General features: G+C 53.6%; 1 protein-coding gene across 1 annotated transcript in view; it reads left to right on the top strand.

The window, feature by feature from the left end:
• The first annotated feature begins 356 nt into the window (after nt 1-356).
• The window catches only part of ADAMTS10 (ADAM metallopeptidase with thrombospondin type 1 motif 10), a 48,598-nt gene continuing 22,368 nt past the window's right edge, over nt 357-26,586 (top strand). The window contains 12 exon segments of the mRNA XM_038163471.1: nt 357-720; nt 927-1,237; nt 4,385-4,740; nt 10,629-10,748; nt 10,750-10,789; nt 13,544-13,761; nt 15,216-15,299; nt 16,272-16,417; nt 20,503-20,546; nt 22,892-22,997; nt 24,059-24,205; nt 26,276-26,417. Coding sequence (XP_038019399.1) covers nt 1,150-1,237; nt 4,385-4,740; nt 10,629-10,748; nt 10,750-10,789; nt 13,544-13,761; nt 15,216-15,299; nt 16,272-16,417; nt 20,503-20,546; nt 22,892-22,997; nt 24,059-24,205; nt 26,276-26,417 — 1,491 coding nt within the window. The 5' untranslated portion in view covers nt 357-720; nt 927-1,149.

Raw genomic sequence — 26,586 nt, 5'->3', positions numbered from 1 at the left:
CGCCTTTCCCAGGGACCTCATCCTGCCATTCTCGGGGAGCTCATCCCGGGAGCTCATCCTGCCTTTCCCAGGCGTTCATCCCTCCTTTCCCGGGAGCTCATTCTGCCTTTCCCAGCCCTGCTCCAGCCCGTGGGATCTGCCACCCCTGCAGGGAGGTTTGGGTTTGGCTGCTGGGCTGCCCTGCAGCGTCACCGCTGGGATGTTTGGGATTCTCTGGGATGGGCTGCACTCATCCCATACTCATGCAGTGGGTGGGCAAGAAGAAAACCCCACAGGCTTTGTGCAAGTCCCCAGCACGATTCGGGTTTGATGTAATCGCCTCAGACCGAGTGGAAATTCTCTGCGAGCCAGGAATCTTTCACCGGAGCAATTAGCAGAGCGTTTTAAAGAACAAATGCGATTGGAATCTCGGGATCCATTTGTGGATGGGGTTGAGCTTGAGTTCCCTGAATGGGTTCTTTGTTTTCCATCACTTTTTTAGGTTCAGCCAGTACACTTTGAGAGCAAGTGCTCTTCCCTCGGTGCGGTGACAGTCCTTAAAGTGTGTTTGAAACCCCAGAGAGGATTTCTGGGTTGCTGCTCACCACCCCTCTGCCAGTGCTGTTATTTCCGGCTCTCTTTAAGGGATCAGGTGACCCAGGCCACTCTTGGGGCTGCTCTTCCCCGAGGGTGCTGCCACAGGATAAAGGATTCCCATTGATCCTGAGCTCCTTTCCGCAGGTACCAGCTGGGAGAAGCCCCGGGAGTGCAGTGCAGAGCAGGAGCCGATGGGGTTAATCCACCTTCAAACCCTCCCCATCCTTTTCTCCTCTTTTCCTCTCCTTCCATCCCACTCCTGCCTTCTCCAGGACCCCGCTTTGATCATTCCCCTGCTCGCCTCGAGCCCTTCTCCTCCATCCCTTGGCTCATGCCCGTCTCCCCCGCAGGGGCGATGCCGGAGCTGGGGACGAGCCCGTGCTGAGCCCGCGGCGCTGGCCCGGTGCTGCCCACCCCCGCCGGCCTCGGGAGAGCACGGAGCGGCCGAGGATGCCTGCGGAGGGACCCGGGACTCCTCTCTGGACATAACGGGTGGCCGAGGGAGAGACATGTGGGGACAGCGCCCTCCCAGCCGGCACAGATCTCCCTGCTCCGACACGAGCGGCGCTGACCATGGCCACAGCTTGGAGGCTCCTCACCTGGACCGTCACCCTCGGCCTGGCCGGGGGCACCTTCCCCGGCTTCCCCTTCCAGTCACAAGGTAGGAACGGCATCGGACGGGATGGGATGGGATGGTGTAGTGGTTTTGGTTGTGTCCAGAGTGACATCCCTGAGGAGATGCAGTGTCCAGCCCCACAGCACTACCAGCCTCTCACATGCCACCTCACCCTCAGCTCTGGACACGTTTTTCCTCCTGGAAATGCCTTTCAGGTCAGGATCAGAGCCTCCAGCCCCAAATCCCAGGTGCTCTGTAGCCACAGCAAGCACAAACCACCCTCTGATTCACTCTTTTCCAAGCCCACGTTGACTGCAAAGAGGAAAAAAGGAAAACAAAACACTTCCGAGAGCAAATTTTTCCAAGCCTGAAGTCATTTCTGAGTGCAAAAAGTCACCCTTGTTTGCCCAGCCCCATCACAGGGAGGTGCTGGGATGGAGGAAAAGCTGGAGCATGGGAAGTTAAAACCCTAATAATTAATTCTGGCGAGGCAGAGGTGCCAGGAGTGTTTATGGTCGGGAAAGATGGGAGCTCAGCCCTAATCCCAGAGGGTGGGAGGGCTGTCCCATTCCTGGTGGCCAAGGAAACTGCTCTGTCAGGCTCCCACACTGGAAAACAGAGGAAAAGGAAACTTTCCAGTGCTGCCCTGTGGTGAGAGTGCAGTTTGGAGCTGGCTGAGTTTCTGATGGCTGTGAAGGCTCTGAAGGTGGGGGCTGGCAAAATTCAGCCACCCTGGAGCAGCCAGGCCCCTCCTGCTTGCCTAGGAAACAACAACACGTAGGATGCAGAAAGCACAGGAAGACTTTTCCAGAGGGAACAGAGGGAAAATCTCCTCCCATGAGGGCTCAGGAGGCTCAAACCCTCCAGGGGTTCAGGGGGACACTCAATGAGGAGGAGCTGTCCTGGTCCAGCACACAGATATTTCCCATTTCAGCCCAAGCCTCTGGGCCTGAGGGCTGTCAGACAGAGCCAGATTGTCAGTTCCTTTGCTTCTTTTCTGCCTCTGTCAGGGTCAGGATTGAAAGCACTCAAGACAGTATTTCTTGTTCAGACTCAGATGTTTATCTGTTCTTATCTCTGTCACTGTCTCACAAACCCTGAGTTCTGCAGCACTTCACTCTAACAAACTAAAAATGGAGTCCCATCTCTCTCTCTCTCTCTTCAAGGCCTTTCAAGGATCAATTGTCCAATTAAGAAATGACACCTAAATTGTTTTTATTTTTAACCCAATAACCAATGACCTGTGCCCCACAATGTGGACTTTTTAATCCAATTACACAAAACCACCCAAACCCATGGAGAAGAAGGTGAAGAAGAAGGACCAGCCTCCACCCTAAAATCTCCACCTTGCCTTATATATATTACTTTTTTCTAAAACTTTCAACTCTAAGTTTCCCACCCTGTGATGTTACACACTTCTATTCACACTCCACACCCCCAATCCCAGTTCTGTCATTCCATTTTGGAAGCTTCTCCACGGCCCCAGGTCAATGCAGTGTTCTCTTGGGGGTCAGTGCCTGTCAGCACAGAAAGTCTGAACTCTCAGCAGCCAGGGCTCCAACACCAGATCTCTGCTCAGATCTAATCTGGCAGTCCCTGGCACATTTTCCTTTGAAAAGGAGGAGTTTCTGCTGAGGTTGCAGGGTGCCTGTTTGTTTGGCAGCCTGCAGAGCTGAGTTGCTGTGCCAGCACAGGTGGAGGGGCTGGGGACAGTGCCCTTGTCACAGCACAGCCTGGGTGGCACCACACAGGCTCAGCTCAAGAACCCCAAGAGGAGCTGCTAAGCCAGGCTGAGGTGATAAAAACCAATCCAGGGAGCTGGGAAGGCAGGGTGGGGTCACAGACAGAGACCTGGCTGGGGAATTGGGAGGTCTGACTTCTCCTCCTGCTCATTTTCAGCACCACTGGTGGAATTCTGGTTGCCCTCTCTATTTTGTTGCTAAGATTGGCATTTCAAGGACTCTGTGCCCCTGCAGCTCTGAGTGTTGTTTTGTGTTCTCAGAGCCAGCAGCTCCCTGTGGCAGCTGCAGATGTCCTCAGGAACTCACAGGGAAAAAATTAAATAAGATTTTCCCCTGAGCCATTGTCACCCCAAGGCTCCTTCTGCCTCCTTCTGAAGAGACCTCATTGCTGGATCTGTTCCTGGAAGGATCCAGGTTTAAATAACCCTCCAAAGCTCAGAGCTGGACTCTGCAAAACTGGGATTCCCTCTGCCCGGTGGAGATGAAAGGATTTGGATAGTCCAGGTCCAGAGCCACAATCGGGGTGTCCTGAAGGCCCCTTTGGGCCAGGCTCTTCCTCTCCATCACGTGCAGAGGAAAAAGCTGCATTCCAAAAGCTGCTGTCCCAAGGCTCTGCAGGCTGCAGCATTGGGGAATTTCCCAGGATCCTGCAGGCAGGGCAGAGCCTTGGGATACCAATTTTTGGAATGCCGTGGCAGGACCACGACCCTCCACCTGCACTGTGCTGAGGCTGGCATTGCTGGGTGTCCAGCTCCCTTTGCAGGCTGTGTCTTGGTTTGAAAACCCAGGTGTCTGCTAAGGCAGGCAGGAGCCTCCCCTGAAATGGGAAATGTAAACCCCCTCCCTCTGAATTGCTACAAATTTTAAATTAAGGCGGCTCTCAGGAAAAAACATGAGAGCAGGAATAACAGTTCTTTAATGGGGAAGAAAAGAAAAAGATAAAATAAACAATGCAGTAAACGAAAACAACATTGACAGAGCCAGAACACAGCCTGACACCCTGTGGGTCAGGGTGCTGGCAGCAGTGCCATTGGAATTGTGGCTGCAGCCCTCCTGCAGTGCCAGGGGTGGTTCTGCTGGAGCAGGGATCCTGTAGAAAGGGTGAAGTCTTCCTCTGAAGATCCAGTGGAAGAGGCAGCTGCTGTTCCTCTGGGAATCCAGTGCAGAAGCTGTGCTGCTGTTCCAGAATCTCAGATTATATCCAGGCAGGAATGCTTGGCTCCTCCCTCTGGGCTCACATCTCCCAGTGGGATGCTGCAGTTCTTATCAGCCATGCATTCAATGGCCTCTTATCAGCAGATGTCTCCCCGGAGGGAGGAGTGGCTGTGGAAGAGATAAGGAAAGCTGCCCAATTAACAGAAGCCAACTCCACACAGATGACAAATAGAACATAATTTGCTTGGCAATCCAGGACAGGCTGCCATTCCCATGCGTGTCCTTCCCTCCCCAGAGGAATTCCTCTCCAGCTTGGATCACTATGAGATCGCCTTCCCCATCCAAGTGGACCAGAACGGCGATTTCCTCACCTTCGACATGCGCCGGCAGCTGAAGCCGCGGCCGCGGCGCTCGCTGCCCTACGAGCCCTCGGAGCAGCAGGTCTTCTACAAAGTCTCTGCCCACCACACCCAGTTCCTGCTCAACCTCACCCTGCACTCCAACCTGCTGGCCGAGCACTTCACCGTGGAGTACTGGAAGCGGGATGGCATGGACTGGCAGCACGACTTCCACGAGGACTGCCACTACGCCGGCCACCTGCAGGACCAGTACCTCAGCTCCAAGGTGGCCATCAGCAACTGCAACGGGCTGGTGAGTCTGGCTTGGCTCCACGGGGGCAGCGCCAACTGCTCTGGTCCTCCAGCAGGCGGATCCATGTGGCGGGAAAAGCTTGGGCTTGGTGGCAAGCTTTATATCTCATATATTTTTTAAAACCCCACTTTTATATATAAATATATATGATATTTTATTATTATTGTACATATATTTACTATATTATACATTTTATAAATTATATTTTTAATACAACACATATATATATTATATATTATGAATTATATCATACTATACTTATATATTTATATATTCTATAATATTTATATATACTATATATAATATTTTATATGTATAGAATATTATACATAATATTTCTCTATAATATACAAAATATATGTATAAAATATTATATTATATATAATGTTAATATATTGATAGAATATAGATATATTTTTATATAAATTATCTATTAATACAATATAGTACATAAAATATCATATATTTTATATCTATAAAATACATATAATTTTTTTTGTATTATATATATATACAATACTTAGAGAGAGAGAGATTATATTTAATATATTTTATATTTAATATTCTATATTAGCATAGTGATCGGTGGAGATGCAGACTTCCCTCATCACATCCATGGGGGTTCTTGATCTCTGTGTCACTTCCAGTCCAGTTTCTGGGCATTTTTCCGTTGATTTTGGTTGGAATGGGATAATCCTGGCTCTCTGGGAATACCCAGACATGGCCTTTACCAGGTTTTTCCAACAGCAACAGCAAAGAATGTTTTGCTGAGCTGGTGAGGAAGAAGTGAGGGAGGGCAGGGATTTCACAGAGCCACAAGTGCACCCAGATCCTTCCAGCTGCAGATGCGCTCCTGGGGATCCCAGGTGCTTCTGTCCATGTTTCAGGAGATAAAAAATGCTGCTTTGAGGGAAAAAAAAACCCTGAAATAATCAGTTCTTCAATATGAAAAATAGAACATCAAGAAGAGGGCAAGGTGGCATTTCCTCAAAACCAGCAAGGCTGCAGGAAGGAGGGGGGGAATGGTTGATTTTCTGAGTCCTGACAGCTCAAATTAAACATCCCAGTCCTAAATATCAGCAAGGAATCTTAGTGGTGGACATCAGTGTAAGAACAGCTGAGCTCTGGACTAGATTGCTTGGAGAGAGCAAGATCTTGGAAGATCTTTAGGAACGGGCCAGACAAAAGCCTCTCAAAAACCCTTCAGGTATGATTCATTAGCTCTCCCAGCCTTGGGAATAGACTGAGGGCTTCCATCCCTATTTTTCTGTGATTTTCTGATATTTCTGGCTCGCACAGCACATTTCCTGAGCTGCCAGATGGAGGGATGGAGCAAACATACCCTGTGAGTGGATCCCAAGGCTGATGGCTCCCTTGGAGGGGTAGAAAAAGCCTCTCTAGGCCAGGTTCATATTTCTGCTCCAGCCCCACCTCCCTGCAGCGTTCTGGCAGTGTGGAAGAGCTTCCAAAGGGGAATGAATTCCCGTTTGATTTATTGCTGGGTGACCCTGCCAGAACAGTGCTGTGGGTTATTAACAGAAATGAGAATCTGACTCATTATATCGCAGAGTCTAAGGTTTCCAGCTCACAGCCAACAGCCCGAGCTGCACAAACTCCTGAGCTGCACGAACTCCTGCTTCCCGAGCCCTTTGTTTGGACACGGGAGCTCTGCTCCAGTCCCAGGGAATTTCGTGGTGCTCACAAAGGCTGAGCTGGGTGCCGCTGGCTCTGGAGGAATGTGGCATCCCCCTGCCTTCCCACTCCTCAGGGCAGCAAGGCCGGGGCAAGCACTGGCCCAGCAGCCCTTGGAACGGGGAGAATTCCATCCCCAGGCTGTGTTTAGCTCTGGAGAGGCACCAAGGGCTGTCTGGAGGAGAATGCAGCCAGGCACAGAGAGGGACAGAGGGTCATCCAACAAGCTCTCCTCTGCCTGAACTCTGTCCTTCTGCCCTCCAGAGTTATGGACGCAGCGAGGATGGGGGAGGAAGGCTTCAGGGTCAGTGAGGACAGTGGGGCTGGGGACTGGGGCAAGAGGAGCCTGGAATGTCTTTAGCTGAACTGGGGCAAGAGGAGTCTGGAATGTTTTTAGCTGGGGCTGGACTTGCCATGGGAGGTGTTTTGCAGTGCTCTGGGTGACCAGGAACCGCCGATCCACTCGTGGCATCCCTCATCCCCAGCAGGCTCCCCTCCAGAAGGGCATCACCCATCCTGGAAGGGACAGGAGAGGGCCCCAGGTGCAGGTTCCTGCTGAGGGGGCACTGCACTGCCCCACCTTTGCACAGTGATGCTGCACGGGCACTGGGGAGCTGCGGTGGAGACTGGGCACAAACTGGGACCTGAGCTGGTTATGGGGTGAGCTGAGCACGAGGAGGAGGGAAAGGGATGACTGTGAACACAGAAACAAGCTCCAGGCCATCCTCCTGCCCCCCAAATCCCACATCCCTCAGGAATTCCCGCGCCTGCAAGGTTTGGTTTGGAACCACTTTGGTTTTGAACGCCCCCAGCACAGCTCTCACCTTACAGCACCTTAGATTTGGATGCCAATATCTGGACATGCTCCCGTTGACTCCTCCTCCCAACACCTGGACATGCTCCTATTGATTCTGTTTCCCAACATCTGGACACTGTCCCAGTGACTCCTCTTCCCAGCCACAGGCACTGTCAGCCTGGCCCAAGGGTAGGCAGGGAGCAGGGCTCACCCCACACATCTCCCACGTCCTGCTGGGCTGCAGGCTCAGCCTGGGGAAAGTCACCCAGCTCCCAGAGTCACAGAATCACAGAACATCCTGAGCTGGAAATCACCCACAAGGATATCAAAGTCCATCCTGGCCCTGCACAGGACAGCCCCAGTCCCACCACGTGGCTTGGTTGGAAGCAAAGGGTGACATTTTCAATAATATTCCACATTTTCAGCAGCCAGAAAGGCCAAGGAGCTGGAAGCCTTCAAGGAGCAGCCCAGGCAGCTTTGCCCCAGCCTGGCCATGAGCTGGATTCCCTGTGTTTCATCCCTTGGGCTGCAGGAGATCCTGAAGATCCATCATGTCCCACCACCAAAAAAACACAGCCAGGATAAAACAATGAGCAGAGAAGTGCCATTATTTCCCTCTTGTGCCAGAGGAACAGCCAAAAGGCCAAATCTTCATCGGAGAATCCCAGAATGGTTTGGGTTGGGATGGACCTTAAAATTCATCTCATCCCACCCCCTGCCATGGGCAGGGACACTTCCCACTGTCCCAGGGTGCTCCAAGCTCTTTCCAGCCTGGCCTGGGACATTCCCAGGGATCCAGGGGCGGATCCAGGGGCAGCTCCAGGGGAGACCCCTGAGCCCAGCACGAACAGGAGGCACCACATTCCTTGATGTGGACACCACATTCCTTGGAGAAACTCAGTGCCAGGAGTTGGGATGGAGCTGGTGTTGGGCTCCCAGAAAATTTTGGTGCTGCCCAGACCTTTTAGGTGGGGGGAATGTTGCTGTGAGGGTGGAGAGGAGGGACCCTGCAAGTACCTGGAGGGTTTGGTGATGACCCCGTGGGGATCTGCTCCTCCTGGCTGTCACTGCCTCACAGGACAGATGAGGAGGTGAGGAGGAGGATGGACACAGACGAGGAGGATGGACCCAGATGGGGAGGGTGGATCCAGCTGGGGAGGATGGACCCAGATGAGGAGGAATAGACTCAGGTGAGGAAGGATGGACCCAGATGTGGAGGATGGACCCAGATGGGGAGGATGGACCCAGATGAGGAGGAATAGACTCAGATGAGGGAGGATGGACCCAGCTGGGGAGGACGGACCCAGCTGGCCCCTCTGTCACACAGCTCTGGCTGCAGGCCATGGCTGTGCCTTTGCCAAGTGTGGTATGAGCTGACAGTGCAAACCCTCCTCGCTCTGCAGCTGACCTGTGTGAATCACACACAGGATATCCAGTCCAGCTCCCCCACAAACCACAGAGCTCTCTCAGGACCTCTCACCACCCCCTCTACCAGCCCTGTGTCACGTCCAGCGCCTGCCCCTCAGAGCTCAGTCCTTGGGGTCAGCGATGGGACAGTTCTCAGACTCCTGTGACATCCCAGCCTCGCTGCTGGAAGGTGCCAGGCGGGCGTGGGAGCCTCTGCAGAGGCTGGAGTGAGAACATCCCTGTGGCAGCGGGATGGATTCGGGGCAGGACTCGCTCTGCCCCCGGGCCGGGGGTGACCTCCTTCCCCCCATCCCACAAAGCCTTTCCAGCTGGCTCTGCCGGGCTCCCCGCCGGAGCCTGGCCACGGGAACCTCACAGTACCTCGCTTGTGTTTGAAAAGGTGGAGCCGAGCCAAGAGCAGCAGAGCCCGGGGCAGGAGGAAATCCCCCGGCACTCGGGGACTGCTCACACACTGCCCCATTGAGCTCTGCCGGGGAGGGGACGGGGACAGCCCCGGCCGGGAGCGACAGTCCCCGGAGAGGCTCTCCCCACCCGCAGCCGGCACAGGAGCTGCTCCGGGGACACCTCCATAGGGTTTCACAGGGGCAGAATTCCCTGCTCCCCACCCTGGCAGAGCAGGGCTCCTGTCCCCGGGGCACAGAGGGAGCTGGACAAGCGCTGTCACATCCCAAGGACACCGCTGGTGGCAGGGCAGGGGTGTGTCTGTGCCCAGAGCTGTGCTGGACTTTTGGGATCACGTTTGAGCCATGTCAGGCACGTTGCTGTGCCTCAGTTGCTTGCTGGTGGAGTTCAGCTGATGGGACACCACATTCCTTGGAGAAACTCAGTGCCAGGAGTTGGGATGGAGCTGGTGTTGGGCTCCCAGAAACTCTTGGTGCTGCCCAGACCTTTCAGGTGGGGGGAATGTTGCTGTGAGGGTGGAGAGGAGGGACCCTGCAAGTACCTGGAGGGTTTGGTGATGACCCCGTGGGGATCTGCTCCTCCTGGCTGTCGCTGCCTCACAGTGACACAGCTGAGACTGAGGCAGGCAAAGAATAAAAAACTAAAGCAAACCAGGGAGCAAACCCGAGATGATCTCACTGAAGTGGCCAGTCTGAGGTGTGCAAGGGGCTGGGATGCCCCATCCAGGCTCCAGAGAAGGGGTTTGGCTCTGCTGGTGCCCTCTGCTAAATCAGCCTTCAGATTTTAAACACTTGGGGTGTTTCCCAAAGCCTCTGGGCATTTACCCCTCTCTGCAGCTCTGAGTTCCCAGCTGCTGGGGATAATCCTGAGCTGCTTTTTGGTTTTTTGGGGAGGCTGAGCTCAGACCTGAGTGCTGCTGTGTTTGAAGGGGTTCTTGGGATCCCACAGGGATCCCACTGAGACCGAGTGGGTGGAATAGGAAACAACTCATTCATAACTCAGCAAGGCAAGGCTGTGATTTCCAGAGGACTTTAGTGAACACAGATGTCTCAAGGCATCCACCACCATCTGGCTGGCTTTGCTCTGCTCTGTGGCTTCCTTAGTTCAGTGTTTGTGCAGGATTCCTCCTCAGCTTTTGTCAGTCCCCAGAAATTCAGGTTTAATCAGCAAAAACTTCACCATGAGAAGTCACCAGGCTGTCCCTGAGTTCTCTGTGCACCTCTGTTATTGCCTCCCCTCTTGTCATAGTTGAGATGGAGACAATACAAAGCAACACACTCCATTTTCAGAAGCCTTCAAACTGGTTTTATTCTAGCATGCATGCTTTTTATACATTTTTACAAAGCTCATAAGTTTACACTTTACTCATTGGTCAGGACAGACAAACAAAATGTTTATTGGAAGAGTTGCAGGTTTCTCTTATTTCTCCTTCTTTCTTTCTTGATTTCTGTGTCAACAACCTTGGTAGGGAATTCTTCCAGGGGTAAACATGGATCCTCTGATCAAACTTCTCTCTGGCTCCCAGAAGTGGCTGTAAAACCTCTTCCCCACCCTCTGTTCCCTCCTGCAGCACGGGGTGATCGTGGCAGATGAGGAGGAATATTTCATCGAGCCCCTGAGCCCTGGAGCCAACGTCAGCATGGGGGGAGAGGGCAAGGGCAGCCCCCACGTGGTGTACAAGCGCTCGTCCCCTGCAGTACCCTCACATGGATGCAGCCTGTGGAGTGCTGGGTAGGTGCCCCCCACCACCTCCTCCTCAAATCCAGCCCAAAACCCGCTGGGAAAATCCTGGCAGAACAGGCCCGCTCTGCTCCACGTGGCAAAGAACCAAATTTATCTCCTGCATTTGAGATTTTCTTGTGCTCGCTTTCACCCGTTTCTGGTGGCCTGGGCTTTGGGAAGCTCCCGTCCTCTCCTCCTCGCAGCAGGGCTTGAAAATTTGTAAATAGAGCATGGAATAGGAGAGGAAAAAAAAAAACACCTCTTGTTTTTCTTCAGAAGAATCCTCCCGGATTTGGCCAATTTGCAGAGGATTGGGAAATCGCAGCTCACGTGTGCTCAGCACAGCCTTGGCTTTGGGCTTTGTGTCCCTGTTGGGACAACTCTGCTGCTGATGGGGACCAGGTGGAAAAAGCCCTTGGGGGGGGGGGAATGTGGGCCCTGGCCCATCACAGGGGGCTCTGGGGGATGTTTAGGGACAATGGTGACAGCACATCAGTCCCATTTCTGCACCTACAGGGCTTTGACCTCCTAAAGAACCCACAAACCTCTGCCCTGGTCTCTCCCCATGGACCTCCTGGTCCTTGCCCTTCCCACCAGTCTGTCCCAGAGCCTGGCTGGAGTCCCTTGTGAACAGGCAGAGCTTCACCATCTACCCAAAATGTTGCAGGCCCGGAGGATGCCCCTCCCTCAGTTCACAGAGGCTCTGTAGGGCTGAGGGGAGATGCCCTCCCTGCACAAGGGCTTTTCCTGGATCAGTTGGTGGGAACGGAGCAGGGCTGGCCCTGACTGCTCCTGTTTGGGTGTTACTTCAGGGTGTCCATCCACTGCCCCAGCAGTGACACTCGGCCAGATGAAGAGTCACTGCTGGAAGGCACTGTCACCTTCTCTGAGTGTCCCCAGAGCCACCAGAACCTCTGGGGCCACCCTGTGCTTCCCTGCCCCCTGCCCATCCTGGCTCCCAAAGCCACGCTGGACGCAGACTCCCCTCCTGCTGACTCTTTGCCACATTCCCCAGCTTCCAGAAATAATTTAGCCCTCTCCTAATTGCTTCTTGGAAAGCAGAGATGTGCAGGGGGAGCCAAAGTTTAGAACAACCACAGCACAACAGCTCCAGCAAGGCCACCCCCTCCCCTCACCCCGCTGGCTGGACGTGTCCTGCCCTGCCCTGCCCAGCACTCCTGGGCCCTGAACACCCCCAGGAGCTCCCCCGGATCCCTGCAGGAGCTGGAGCTGGGAGGGCTTGTGGCTGCCTGAGGTCTGCCCATGTTCCCAGCCTCACTGGGAGTGATGAACCTCAGAGCAGGGGAAAGGATCCAGCTGGATCTGCTGGCAGGGCTGGAGTCTCCCAGGACCTCCCCTGTCCTCTGGTGGTCTCCAGAAGGGCAATTTGGAGCTGATGGCTCTGCTGGTGACATCCCCAGGCTCGGCTCAGCAGCACTTGCAGCAAAGTCCCACAAAGCTGCTGCTGCTGCAGAGACTGCAGCCCTTCCTGGGGTGAAAAAGCCAAGCCCTAAATCCAGGTCCTGGCAGGAAAAGAAAGGAGGAAAGGGTCTGCAAGGGCTGCATTTTCAGGTTATGGCTGTGCAGCCTCTGAGCCCACCCTGGGCCGGAGGTGAGGGCAGGGCTGCACAGCCTGGAGGGGTTTGGGGCTGTGGTGGGCTGGGCACAGATCTGCTGGGCAGCAGGGGACAGGAGGAGCCAGGAGGGCAGGGGAGATGCCAGCAGGGCTGGCAGGAGCCTGGGGACAGCCCAGGACTGCCTTTGGGACATTTTCTGGGTCCACCCATGGTGCACAAATCACGGAATCACAGAATCATAGAATGAACGAGGTTGGAAAAGACCTTCAGGATCATCCAGTCCAACCTGGGACCCAACACGTCCCCAGCAGCTAAACCCTGGCACTGAGTGCCACCTCCAGGCTTTTTTAAACCCCTCCAGAGTCAGTGACTCCACCACCTCCCTGAGCAGACAACTCCATTGCCCAATGACTCTTTCGGTGAAGAACTCTTTTCTGACATCCTGCCCAAACTTCCCCTGGTGCAGCTCCAGAGCTCCTCCATGGCCCCAAACCCTCCCCTCACCCCTGTGAGCCTGAGGGCATCACAGCCATCCCGAGGGCACCACAGCCATCCCAGGGGTATCACAGCCATCCCAAAGGCATCACAACCATCCCGGGGGCACCACAACCATCCCAGGGCACCACAACCATCCCAGGGCACCACAACCATCCTGGGGCATCACAGCCATCCCGGGGGCACCACAACCATCCCGGGGGCACCACAACCATCCTGAGGGCATCACAGCCATCCCGAAGGCATCACAACCATCCCGAAGGCATCACAACCATCCCGAGGGCACCACAACCATCCCAGGGGTATCACAGCCATCCCGAGGGCACCACAGCCATCCCAGGGGTATCACAGCCATCCCGAGGGTATCACAACCATCCCGAGGGCATCACAACCATCCTGAGGGCATCACAGCCATCCCGAGGGCACCACAGCCATCCCAGGGGCACCACAACCATCCCGAGAGCATCACAACCATCCCGAGAGCATCACAACCATCCTGGGGGCATCACAGCCATCCCAGGGGCATCACAGCCATCCTGGGGGCATCACAACCATCCTGGGGGCATCACAGCCATCCCAGGGGCATCACAGCCATCCTGAGGGCATCACAACCATCCTGGGGGCATCACAACCATCCCGAGAGCATCACAACCATCCCAAGGGCATCACAGCCATCCCATTCCCTCCTCAGATGAGAAGCCCTGGAAGGGGAGGCACTGGTGGCTCAGGACACTGAAACCCTCCCCCCTGAAGCCATCGGGCAACCACAGCCAGCGGGGCCAGCTGCCCCTGAAGAGGTCGGTGAGCACCGAGCGCTACGTGGAGACCCTGGTGGTGGCTGACAAGATGATGGTGGGCTACCACGGCCGCAGGGACATCGAGCAGTACATCCTGGCCATCATGAATATTGTAAGTGTTACACCCACACCAGGAACCTCGCGGGCTGGGGGAGAGTTCCCGTTCATCATCCTGTCAGGAGAATTAATCCACAAACATGAGAGATTTATGTCCAAAAAGGAGACAGAAGAGTCCTTTTGCTTTATTCAAATAAAGGGAGAGGCCATGGGGCGTCTCGAATTTTTGGAGGATGCAGACACCTTTTTATCCCAATTTCCCTTCTCTCTTTCCCCATTTCTGAGGTACTTGAGAGGTCCAGACTTCCCGGAATGCCTAATACCAAAGATTCCCCTCTAATGTATAACCCTCCTTTTTAATTTTTAATTCTTACGGAATTTAGGGTTTCCTCCCATTGTTTCTTTCATCTTTCAATAACCAATTTCATTTATCAGCAAACCTACAATTTGTTTGTAGACATAAATATCATTTTCCATTCATCAATCAATAGAATCCTTCCCAATGTTTCTTTTATCTCTCAGTGCTGGTTTTATCCACCAGCAGTCCCACAGTTTGTTTGTGAAGACAAATCAGTCATTCCTCTCAACCCCAAAAGTCCGTGTTGGGAAAAGGAGATTTTACTGCACGAAGCGGGTGGGGAAATGGGATCTGTTCCAGGCTGGCCGTGGCTTCTCCCCAGGCTCAGAGCAAGGCTTTGGGGTCAAAAATCCTGCCAGGCTGCTGCTGCTGAGCGGTGGATCCCGGAGCCTGGAGAGGTAAACCCTGGCCTGTCTGACCCCGGGCTGGGAGAACAAAAGCCTTTCTTCGAGCAGCATCTCTCAGCTCAAATTAGCATTGCAAATGCGGCCAGGCAAGCTGAGAAACACATGGGAAAGCAGAAGAACAGGCAGCTCTCACGCTTGGGGGCTGAGCAGCGAGAGGGGCTCAGAAATCCCCCGAGCTGTGGTTCTGGTTTGGGGCTCTGCTGGTGGCAGGGTACTGCGCTGGATGCATTAACAGCCTGAATTGGCCGCTCTGGATCCTCCTGTGAGGTGAGATGGGCTTGGAAGTTATCCATCAACCCTCTGAAAGCCCCTCTGTGACGGCTCTTTGTCCCGTCCTCCGCAGGATCGCTTTCCATGCTTTGCATTTCTAAAGCCCGACGCCAGATTTTCAAACAATCCCGGTTTCATCTGCTCCGAAACATCCCTGGGGGATACTGAAACATCCCTGGGGGATACTGCGGCCGTCCCGACCCCCGAGGGATGCTGTGCGCTCCCCTCAGCAAAGCTCCAGCGCCGGGGCTGCCCCGCCTGGGCTGCGGGGTTTTGACTTCACTGCTCCGGGACAGCTCTGACAGTGCTTTAGGGGCTTCTGCTACTCAAGTGGTGGTGTGGGGTCCCATTCCCATCCCTGCTGCCCAAAAATGTCGGGGTCAGACCCCCCACTGCAGTGCCCAGCCCTCCCCAGCTCGCCCGGCCACAGAGCTCATTTTTAAGACTCCTCTTTTCTTGTTTCTTGGAGGTCAGGTTGCCAAACTTTTCCAGGACTCGAGTCTGGGCAATATTGTCAATATCCTGGTCACCCGGCTGATCCTGCTCACCGAGGATCAGGTAAGCTGGGCTTTGCTGAGCCTGTCCTGTGTCTGCACTTCCCTTCAGGAGCTTGGTGACCCCCTGGATGTCACTCCCAGGAATTCCCCACAGTGCGCATCCTCCCAATGCCCTCTGAGGACTGGGCTGAGCAGACCTCTGGGAATCTGATTTTTTCCACGATAAGGTGACTTTAGGGAGGTTTATGCAGCTTTAGTTCTCCTAAAATAATGTTGGAGCCCTGGCTGCTGAGAGTTTCAGACTTTCTGTGCTGACAGGCACTGACCCCCAAGAGAACACTGCATTGACCTGGGGCCGTGGAGAAGCTTCCAGAATGGAATGACAGAACTGGGATTGTGGGTGTGGAGTGTGAATAGAAGTGTGCAACATCACAGGGTGGGAAACTTAGAGTTGAAGGTTTTAGAATATAGTAATATATATAAAGCAAGATGGAGATTTTAGGGTGGAGGCTGGTCCTTCTTCTTCACCTCCTTCTTCTCCTTCTCCTCCTCCTTGTCCTTCTTCTTCACCTTCTCCTCCATGGGTTTGGGTGGTTTTGTGTAATTGGATTAAAAAGTCCACATTGTGGGGCACAGGTGGTTGGTTATTGGGTTAAAAGTAAAAATAATTTAGGTGTCATTTCTTAATTGGACAGTTTATCCTTGAAAGGCCTTGAAGAGAGAGAGAGAGATGGGGCTCCATTTTTAGTGTGTTAGAGTGAAGTGCTGCAGAACTCAGGGTTTGTGAGACTGTGACAGATAAGAGCAGATAATCATCTGAGTCCCAACAAGAAATACCATCCTGTGAATTAATCCCAATGCTGACAGAAAGAAGTTAAGACTCGGCAAAGTCCCACTTTTCTTGCTTTCCCAAGGCCTCCATGAGGAACTGGGGCTGTCTGCAGTGGTGTCAGTGCTCTGCTGGCACAGAGTGGGCAGTGCCTTCCCACCAGAGCTTTCCTGGGAACACACTCTGCCATTGCTTCCATTCCAGCCCACGCTGGAGATCAACCACCACGCCGGGAAATCCCTGGACAGCTTCTGCAAGTGGCAGAAATCCATCGTGAACAGGAACGGCAACGGGAACGCCATCCCCGAGAACGGCATCGCCAACCACGACACCGCCGTGCTGATCACCCGGTGAGCCCTGTCCCCGGGGCTGCCCGCTGTGCCGGGCTCCAGGCTCACCCACGGCTTCCTGACTCTCAGGGGGTGCAGATTACTGCAGGTCAGATCGTTACCACCCTCCAGCTCAGCTTATCAATCACCACCCCAGTGTGTCACCCTCCAGGCTTCCCTCGGTCTTTGCTGGGATGGATGGATGATGGATGGATGGATGGATGGATGGATGATGGATGGATGATGGATGGATGGATGGATGGATGGATGGATGATGGATGGATGGATGGATGGATGGATGGATGATGGATGGATGGATGGATGATGGATGATGGATGATGGATGATGGATGGACACATGGATGGATGGATGATGGATGGATGGATGGATGGATGGATGGATGGATGGAGGATGGATGGACACATGGATGGATGGATGGATGGATGGATGATGGGTGGATGGATGGATGGATGGATGATGGATGGATGGATGGATGATGGATGATGGATGATGGATGATGGATGGACACATGGATGGATGGATGATGGATGGATGGATGGATGGATGGATGGATGGATGGATGGATGGATGGAGGATGGATGGACACATGGATGGATGATGGATGATGGATGATGGATGGATGGATGGATGGATGGATGATGATGGATGGATGGATGGATGATGGATGATGGATGATGGATGGACACATGGATGGATGGATGATGGATGGATGGATGGATGGATGGATGGATGGATGGATGGATGGAGGATGGATGGACACATGGATGGATGGATGGATGGATGGATGATGGGTGGATGGATGGATGGATGGATGGATGATGGATGGATGGATGGATGGATGGATGCTGGATGGATGGATGATGGATGGATGGATGGATGGATGGATGGATGGATGGATGGATGGACACATGGATGGATGGATGGATGGATGAATGATGGATGGGTGGTTGGAGATGGATGATGGATGGATGGATGGATGGATGGATGGATGGATGGATGGATGGATGGACACATGGATGGATGGATGGATGGATGGATGGATGGATGGATGGATGGACACATGGATGGATGGATGGATGCTGGATGGATGGATGGATGGATGGATGATGGATGATGGATGGATAGATGGATGGACACATGGATGGATGATGGATGATGGATGATGGATGGATGGATGATGGATGGATGGAGGGATGGATGGATGGATGGAGGGATGGATGGATGGACACATGGATGGATGGAGGATGGATGGATGGATGGAGGGATGGATGGATGGATGGATGGATGGATGGATGGATGGATGGATGGATGCTGGATGGATGGATGATGGAAGGATGGATGGATGGATGGATGGATGGATGGATCATGGATGATGGAGGGATGGATGGACACATGGATGGATGGATGCTGGATGGATGGATGGATGGATGGATGATGGATGATGGATGGATAGATGGATGGACACATGGATGGATGATGGATGATGGATGGATGGATGGATGGATGGATGGATGGATGGATGGAGGGATGGATGGATAGGGATCGATGGATGGATGGATGATGGATGGAGGGATGGATGGTCAGAAGGAGGGCACAGAGGATGACAGGGACATTGGAAGGAATGTCAGAGCAGCTGGAAGGCCACAGGGTGCTGCAGGGATGGAGGTCACAGGGAGTGCTGACCTCCCGAGGTGCTGCTGCCTGTGTCCAGGATTGTCCCTCCAGTCCCCACAAATCCCTGCTTGGACAGAGACAAAACACCCCAGGAGAGGCCAAAGGCAAATCCAACATCATTTTGTGCCTTTCCCCCCTCTCCTTTGGAGATGAAGAAAATCAGGAAATGAAAGTGCTGGCGAGGGGAGCCTCCAGGTGGGAGCTGCCTCCTTTATCCATGTGCTGCTCTCCAGCTCCAGTGCGAGCCTGGAACACCCCACTGATGAGACCCCACAGAGGAGCGACAAAAGGGCCCCTCAATCCCAGATTTCCCCCCTCCCGAGAGGGCTGCAGCTTTTTCCTGCCCTCCCCCCGCACGTGTGGGATGCAAACGCCGGCTCCGAGCTCTCCGTCCTCCCTCCAGATGTTCGAGCCAGCCCGGAGCCGCTGAGCTTGGACAGCGCCCGGCGCATCCGGCCCCGGCCCCAATAAATTCCCGGTGTCCCGATAAGATCTTGCTGAGCTCGGGGCTTTTTTTCTCCTGCAGGGACGTGTCAAAGCAGAGCCTCCGAAGGCTTTAAAGGCATTCGCTCAAAACAAAGCAACAAATGTTTTGCACTCGCTCGGTTTCCTGCAGGGAGGAGGGGAGAGGTTTGGGCACTTCCAGGGAGAGCCAGGGGCCAAAGGGACGGGAGCCATCCCCGGGAATGTGTCGCACTTAACCCTTCGTGTGCTGCCGCTTCTCACCGCCCACCCTCATCCCTGAGGGGTCAGTGGGGGGAGCGGTGCGGGGGGGTCCGGCCCGGTGTCCCCAAACCTGCTCTGGGGTCACAATCCTCAAGCCTCACCCCATGGGTGTCCCCAAACCCACACTGGGGTGACAATCCTGGGTCCTGCCCACTCCGCGGGTGTCCCCAAACCCGCTCTGGGGTCACAATTCTTGGTGCCACGCCAACCTGGCTCCAGGGTGGCCCAGCCCAGCCCAGCTGGCCCTGGTCCCCCAGCTGACCCCACCCTACCCAGCTCTCAGCCCCTTTCAGCCGACTGGCAAACCCCAAATGCTGACCTTTGCAAGGAAATGAGAATATTCCCTCTCTAACCCAAACCGGTCTCATTTGGAGCTGCCGCCTCTTCCCATTTTGAGGATGCTGCGTTTCCATCTGGAGGAGGTTTTTTGTTCTCCTTGTTTTACCTTTCCTTGTACAGAGGATTCCTTCATGCAATGGCTGGAAGTCGAGGCCAGGAGCAGAGGGAAGAGTCATCTTGACTTAACCCAGATTGAATTTGTTTGGAAAATTCTCAGCAAAGAACTGAAAAAAAAATAGATACTAAAAAAAATCACTTGAGCATTTTCATGAAACCACAATGGGATTTGAAATGGAACATGTTTTCAAACTGAAATGTTTTCTTTATTTTTATTTTCTTTTTAATCAGAATTTCATATGCCACATCCCTGTCAGTGTCCAAGGCCAGGCTGGATGGGGCTTGGAGCACCCTGGGGTAGTGAAAGCTGTCCCTGCCATGGCAGAGGGTGGAATGAGATGATTTTTAAAGTCTTTTCCAACTCAAACCATGCTGGGATTCTGTGTTTCTCAGTTTGATTGATGCAATTTCCTGCAAGACACCTGAGCTGACAGAGCAGGGGTTGGCCCTGTCCTCTTCCCCCTGTACCCAATGCCTCCCAGGAGTGCTGGGGAGCAGAGCTGGACCCACCCAAGCCCAAAGAGCTCCAGGTCTGGAATAACCTTGTCCCTGCTGATTTATGGAATCATTAAGGTTGGAAAAGACCTTCAAGATCATCAAAGTCCAACCTTTGACCGAATCCCCTTGCCCACTAAACCACATCCTGAAGTGCCACATCTGCTCATGTTTTTAACACCTCCAGGAGTGGCGACTCCACCACTGCCCTGGGCAGCCCGTTCCAATGCCTGATAATCCTTTCCATGAAGAAATTTTCCCTAAAATCTGATCTAAACCTCCCCTGGCACAGCTTGATGCTGTTTTCTCTGCCGTCCCTGTTCCCTGGGAGCAGAGCCCGACCCCCCTGGCTGTGCCCTCCTGTCAGGAGTTGTGCAGAGCCACAAGCTCCCCCCTGAGCCTCCTCTTCTCCAGGCTGAGCCCCCTTCCCTGCTCCCTCCTGGTGCTCCAGCTCTGTTCCCTTCCCTGCTCATGCTCCACCACCACATTTCATCAAAACCAAGCCCCTGACCTGGCTCAGCCCTGCCCCAAAGTTAAAGGACAGGAAATATCATTAAAACCCTCAGTGAATCTCAGCCTGGGCAAAGTGAGTGTTGTCCTACCTGTCACCATTGGTATTTCCATCCCAGAATATTTCATGAGCTGGTTTGGAGTGGTTTGGATGTGAACACATGGGCAAAATGAAAACCCCCAAAATCAGAAGTGTCTTTAATGCCACCTTCTCTCCTTCGCAGGTACGACATTTGCATCTACAAGAACAAGCCCTGTGGCACCCTGGGTGAGTGAAATTCTGACACCGCCTCAGCAGCCCCCAGCAGCACACAGAACTTCGGGAGTGTGATGAGGGTGGGCTGTGCCACCCCCTTCCAGCTGTGCCACCCCCTTGAGCTGTGCCATCCCCCTTCCAGCTGTGCCATTCCCCTTTCCCACCTGCATCATTCCCTTGCCAGCTGTGCCATCCCTTTCCCAGCTGTGCCATCCCCTTTCAGCTGTGCCATTCCCATCCCACCTGTGCCATCCCCATCCCAGCTTTTCCATCCCCCTTTCCCACCTGTGTCATCCCCTTTCAGCTGTGCCATCCCTTTCCCAGCTGTTCCATCCCCATCCCACCTGTGCCATTCTCTTTCCACGTGTGACATGCCTTTCCCAGCTGTTCCATCCATTCCCACCTGTGCCATCCCTTTCCCAGCTGTTCCATCCATTCCCACCTGTGTCATCCCCATCCCAGCTCTTCCATTCCCCTTTCCCACCTGTGCCATCCCCTTTCAGCTGTGCCATTCCCATCCCACCTGTGCCATCCCTTTCCCAGCTGTTCCATCCCCATCCCACCTGTGCCATCCCCATCCCAGCTGTGCCATCCCCATCCCAGCTGTGCCATCCCCATCCCAGCTCTTCCATTCCCCTTTCCCACCTGTGTCATCCCCTTTCAGCTGTGCCATTCCCATCCCACCTGTGTCATCCCCTTTCAGCTGTGCTATTCCCATCCCACCTGTGCCATCCCTTTCCCAGCTGTTCCATCCCCATCCCAGCTGTGCCATCCCCATCCCACCTGTGCCATCCCCATCCCACCTGTGCCATTCCCCTTTCCCACCTGTGTCATCCCCTTTCAGCTGTGCCATCCCCATCCCAGCGGTGCCATCCCTTTCCCAGCTGTGCCATTCCCATCCCACCTGTGCCATCCCTTTCCCAGCTGTGCCATCCCCATCCCACCTGTGCCATTCCCTTTCCACGTGCGACATGCCTTTCCCAGCTGTTCCATCCATTCCCACCTGTGCCATCCCTTCCCAGCGGAGGTGCAGCTCCTGCCCCAGCACTAGACCAGTGCTTTCCATCCTCCTGTCCCTTCTGTGAGCACTAAACCAGCAGCCCTGAGCTCGGCTGGGCCCTGGAACTCCTCTGTTCCATCCCTGGAACAGCTGCAGCTCCAGCCTGGTGATTAAGAACCACTCACATTTTTAGGGCTTGTCTGTGGCCTGCTGGAGCTCCTGGCTGAGCAGGGAGAAATCTGACAGTTTTGTGATGACTGCAAAGGGAGTTTTACTGTCACAGCCAGACCCTGCAGCCCTGTCTGGCTGCAGCTCCTCCTTTGTCTCACCCTGGTCTAGACTGGGCAGGCAGGGAGGGATTTCTGCTCTGCATCACTGTGGGGAGAGCTGGTAGATCTCTGACCTGAGGCTGGAGGTGCTGGGATGGCTCAAGTCATTCCCCTGGCACAGCCAGGCCCTCCCCTGGCCCGGGGCAGGGGCACAGTTTGTGCAGAGGGAATTTGCTGTCACCATTCAGGGGGAATTTCAGCATCACCCAGTCCTCCAAATGAGCCATGCTGGATTCCTGGTGGGTGCCAGGCAGAACCAAGGTTGGATCCTGGCTTGCTCAGCTCTCCCTGGCCAGGTGTGGATGCCCCAGTGCTGGTGCAGCCCATCTGAGATTCCCTCACCAGGGCTGTGCCAAGGACTGCTCTCCTTTGCACCATTTGGACATGAAATTTAGAGGATTTTTGGCATTTGTGAGCCTATCACTGTAAATTTACCATCAGTGCTGAGTGATCGTGTCCTGTAAGAGCCACGAGTCCCTCCCAAAGCTCAGTGCAATGGTGAGAAGGATCTGCTTGTAGTAGAAACAGGCGATCCCCCAGCTGGGGAATAATGTGCATTGGCTCCAATGATTTCAGAAAGCTGAACAATTGCTTTATTCAGCTATACCATATTACACTAATACTATACTAAATTACTTACTAAAGAGATACTATACTAAAGAATACTGAAGAAAAACCCGTGACTGTCTCCAGACAGTCATGCCACACGTGGATCCAATTGGGCAAGGAATCAAAACAACCTTCACCAGTGTCAATTAACAAATCACTTTGGGTGAACAGTCTCCGTAACACATTCCACATGTGCCAAACCACAGGAGCAGCAAGTGGACAAGAATTGTCTCCTGTTCTTCTCTGAGCTTCTCAGTGCCTTCCCAAGGAAAAATCCTTGGGAAAGTTGTGCCTGCTGCTCCCTGCGAAGAGCGCTGCGGCCACAGCTGCTCAGTGCCACAGAGCACATCAGGCAGCCCCCAAACACCCCCTCAGCCACCCTGTGGTGCCCCTGTGTGACAGCTCTGTCCCCTCCCCAGGCCTGGCCCCCGTGGGGGGGATGTGTGAGCGGGAGAGGAGCTGCAGCATCAACGAGGACATCGGGCTGGCCACGGCCTTCACCATCGCCCACGAGATCGGCCACACGTGAGTGCAGCACCCAGCAGCTCCTGCTGCTCTGTCCCTGCCACCAGGGGCTTGTTATAGATACACGTAATATATAATATAATAGATAATGTTGGCTTTTTGCAAATATTAAAATGGATTTTATACGTGTGGTGTTAAAGTAACGCTGTTACAAAGATACAGTTTTTATTTCTGTAGTTAATTAAGCTTAGTGAAATAGCTGATATAAGTGTGCTTGTGTTAAAATGCCTGCTTGGATGGATAGCATCCAATAAAAATGTAAAGAAGACACCTGCTACAGATGTGCCAACCATCAGCACTCACTGACTGAAGGCACTGAGGACCAAAAACTGGAGGCGATAAAAAAAGGACTAAAACCACAGCCTAGGAATCTGCATGCTCCAAAAAGGTGGATCCAAGGAGGAAATATGCTAAACAGTTCTTGGAACATGTGAACTAGTTTGGGGAAAAGTTTACTATGCATAAGGGCCTATGAATATGCAAAGGGCTGATGTAAGGGGAAAGGTATTTAAGGGGTATCCCCGAAGATAACAGGGTGCTCTTGGCTGAGTGCCAAGTAATAACCTTTGCTCCATGGCCCTTGTCTCCCATTGCTCTTTATCAAACTTCTTAAATTTTCACAGGAGAGTGAAGGTATTTTTTACAGGCTGAAAACCTTTCCTTCATGAAACTTTTAAAATTTTCATGGGAGAGTGAAGGTGTTTTTCACAGGCTGAAAATGCTTCCTGTGGACCATCCAGGTGTGTCCAACCCCAGCTGGATGAATTTTCCCAATAACTGGGGCTTAGAGAAAAAAATCAGCAAACTTTATTTCCTTATTGAGAAACACCCATTTCATAAAGGGAGTTAAGTTTGTCATTAGACTATCAGTCATAAGATACAGTAATGATCTAACACAAGGAATTTAAACAATTGAAAAAATTCACTTTCTTTACTTTAAACCGTTCGAATGTTCTTTAAAGCTGTTGTCAAATTGCATAAAACATTACTTTGGGTAGCTTTTTTAATAAATGAAGGAGGAAGTAGTTTTCCCCAAATCTGTGTGCTGTGGTGCTCTCCAGGTTTGGCATGAACCACGACGGGGTCGGCAACAGCTGCGGCTCGCGGGGGCAGGAGACGGCCAAGCTGATGGCTGCCCACATCACCATGAAGACCAACCCCTTCGTGTGGTCCACCTGCAGCAGGGATTACATCACCAGCTTCCTGGAGTAAGGAATCCACCCCTCCCTGCCCTTCCTCCAGCCTCCCCCAGTCTCTTCTGAGGAAGGGGTAAAGCCAAAGCAAAGCCCCAAATCCTCCAGAACCTTCTGTCCTGTCTCCCAGAGTCACATTCTCTCCTTCCTTTAGACTTCCCGTGCTTTTCCTGCCTGTTGAATATCTAAACCCGTTTATGTTGTGGTTGGAAGAGCTTTATTTATTTATTTATTTTATTATTATTAAATTTACATATATTTTTTTAAATCTATTTATTATTCCTATATCCAGAAAATTCACAAATAGATCAGTCCCCGCTGGAGGCGTTTGGCTGGTTCTGAAATCCAGTCAGGAATTGCAGAGGAGGGTTGGTGTGGTGGGGACAGGATTGGGTCTGCATGGTGCAGGTGATTTCTCCAGGCAGTGAGGAGGAGTTTTCAGAGTGAATGAGCAAAGCCGGGCAAAGATTTTGGTTTTCTTTTTTCTGACAAAGAATTTTTATGATTCAGGAGATGGGACAGGACAAGGGGGGTGGATGCAAACTAAAAGAGAGCAGTTTAGATTGGATATTAGGAGGAATTTCTCTGTTGTGAGGGCGGGCAGGCCCTGGCACAGGGTGCCCAGAGCAGCTGGGGCTGCCCCTGCATCCCTGGCAGTGCCCAAGGCCAGGCTGGACAGGGCTTGGAGCACCCTGGAACAATGGAAGATGTCCCTGCCCATGGAATGGGATGAGTTTTAGGTCCCTCCAACCCAAATCATTCCATGATTTAGGCTCCTGAATCCCAGAGTTTTGAGGCTGTCACCATGCCTGAATCAAGCCCCTGTGCAGGTTCAGGCAGCCCCTGGGTTTCCATCCCAAAGCAATCCATCAGGATCCATTTTGGTGAGGTTTTTTGTGGGACAATGGCACTTCCTAAAGGGAGATCTGGGCAGGGCTTGAAGGAAGACTGAAAGCAGCACAAGCGTGGGGTCAGCGTGGAGGGAAGCCCTCAGGGAGTGTGAACAGCAGAGCTCAGCTTCTGGAACACAGCAGGAGGAGCAGCCACGGCTCCTCCCTAAGGGGCTCCCTCTGTCCAGCAAGGCCTGGCCAAACCCCGTGGCTTAGCAGCAAATCCCACATCTGGCAGCTGTGGCTTGGCCACAGGCAGGCCTGTCCCCACGCCGGTGCCCGCTGGCCGTGCAGGCAGCGAGGCACAGCCTCGTCCTCTGCTGACCCCGCGCTCCTGGCAGGGCTGCAGGAGGATGGAGAGTTCATCTCTGCTCCTCGTGCTCCGTGCTGGCCACCCCCAGCTCCAGGAGCCTCTGGCGGGACATGGTGTGAGCAGGATTTGGGGCTGGGGGTGATGACAGAGGCTTTGATTTAGGGGGAGCTCAGAGAGCAGCGAGGAAAGGGGAGGGAAAGGCGTCTCTGGACAAGTTTGGATGTTCCTACAAAGCTCTGGCAAGCGTGAGGTTGGGCTTGGAGAGGGGGGCTGGGGCTTCACAGCTGGGTGGGGGAGCAGCCCCTCTGCCCACCCAGTGCCCGCCTGAGGGTGCTGGGCACACCTGCCTGGGCACACCTGTCTGCACTCACCACAGGGGCAACCAGGGGCTGGCAACAGCCTGCAGAATGGCTGGAGCTGTGCCAGGGCTTGCCATGGAGCTCAGGGAAAGGTTCTTCCCCCCGAGGCTGCTGGGCACTGCCCAGGCTCCCCAGGGAATGCTCCCGGCCCCAAGGCTGCCAGAGCTCCAGGAGCGTTTGGACAGCGCTGCCAGGGGGGCTCAGGGTGGGGTTGTTGGGGTGCCTGTGCAGGGACAGGGGCTGGCCTGGATTGTCCCTGAGGGTCTCTCCAAACTCAGGATATTCCGGGTTTCTATGAAACCTCAGATCAACACTTCCAGAGTTACCTCGGAACCAGGATGTGCTTCCCAGCCTGGGAAGGATTTCAGAGCACTTTCCCTCACCCAGAGCAGACCCAGACTGATCCCCTCAAGCAGCCAAGCTCAGCCCAGCAAAGCCTGCGGTAGCAGCTGCTGATCCCCCACCTCAGGTTCTCTCTCTCCCCTCATCCTTTCTCAGCTCTGGTTGTCCCTCTGTGTTTCAGCTCGGGGATGGGATTGTGCCTGAACAACGCTCCTCCCAAGCAGGATTTCATCTACCCCACGGTGGCCCCGGGCCAGGCCTACGATGCCGACGAGCAGTGCCGCTTCCAGTACGGAGTCAAATCCCGCCAGTGTAAATACGGGGTAGAGAGCCTTCCTGCTTTACTATCGGTTCCCAGGGCTCGAGGAGGGAGATGGGGGAAGGAAAGACCCGTGGGGCTGTCTCTGCCACCCACATCTGTCATTGTCACCGTTAGAAATGAAGGGATGGGACTATTTTCGAGCTAAGAACGATTTATTGCTCAGATGAACA

This window comes from Motacilla alba, chromosome 28 (genome assembly GCF_015832195.1).
Source record: "Motacilla alba alba isolate MOTALB_02 chromosome 28, Motacilla_alba_V1.0_pri, whole genome shotgun sequence".
NCBI classification, from domain to species: domain Eukaryota; kingdom Metazoa; phylum Chordata; class Aves; order Passeriformes; family Motacillidae; genus Motacilla; species Motacilla alba.
Note: the sequence above shows the minus strand (reverse complement) of the source record. Positions and strands in the feature narration are given on the sequence as shown.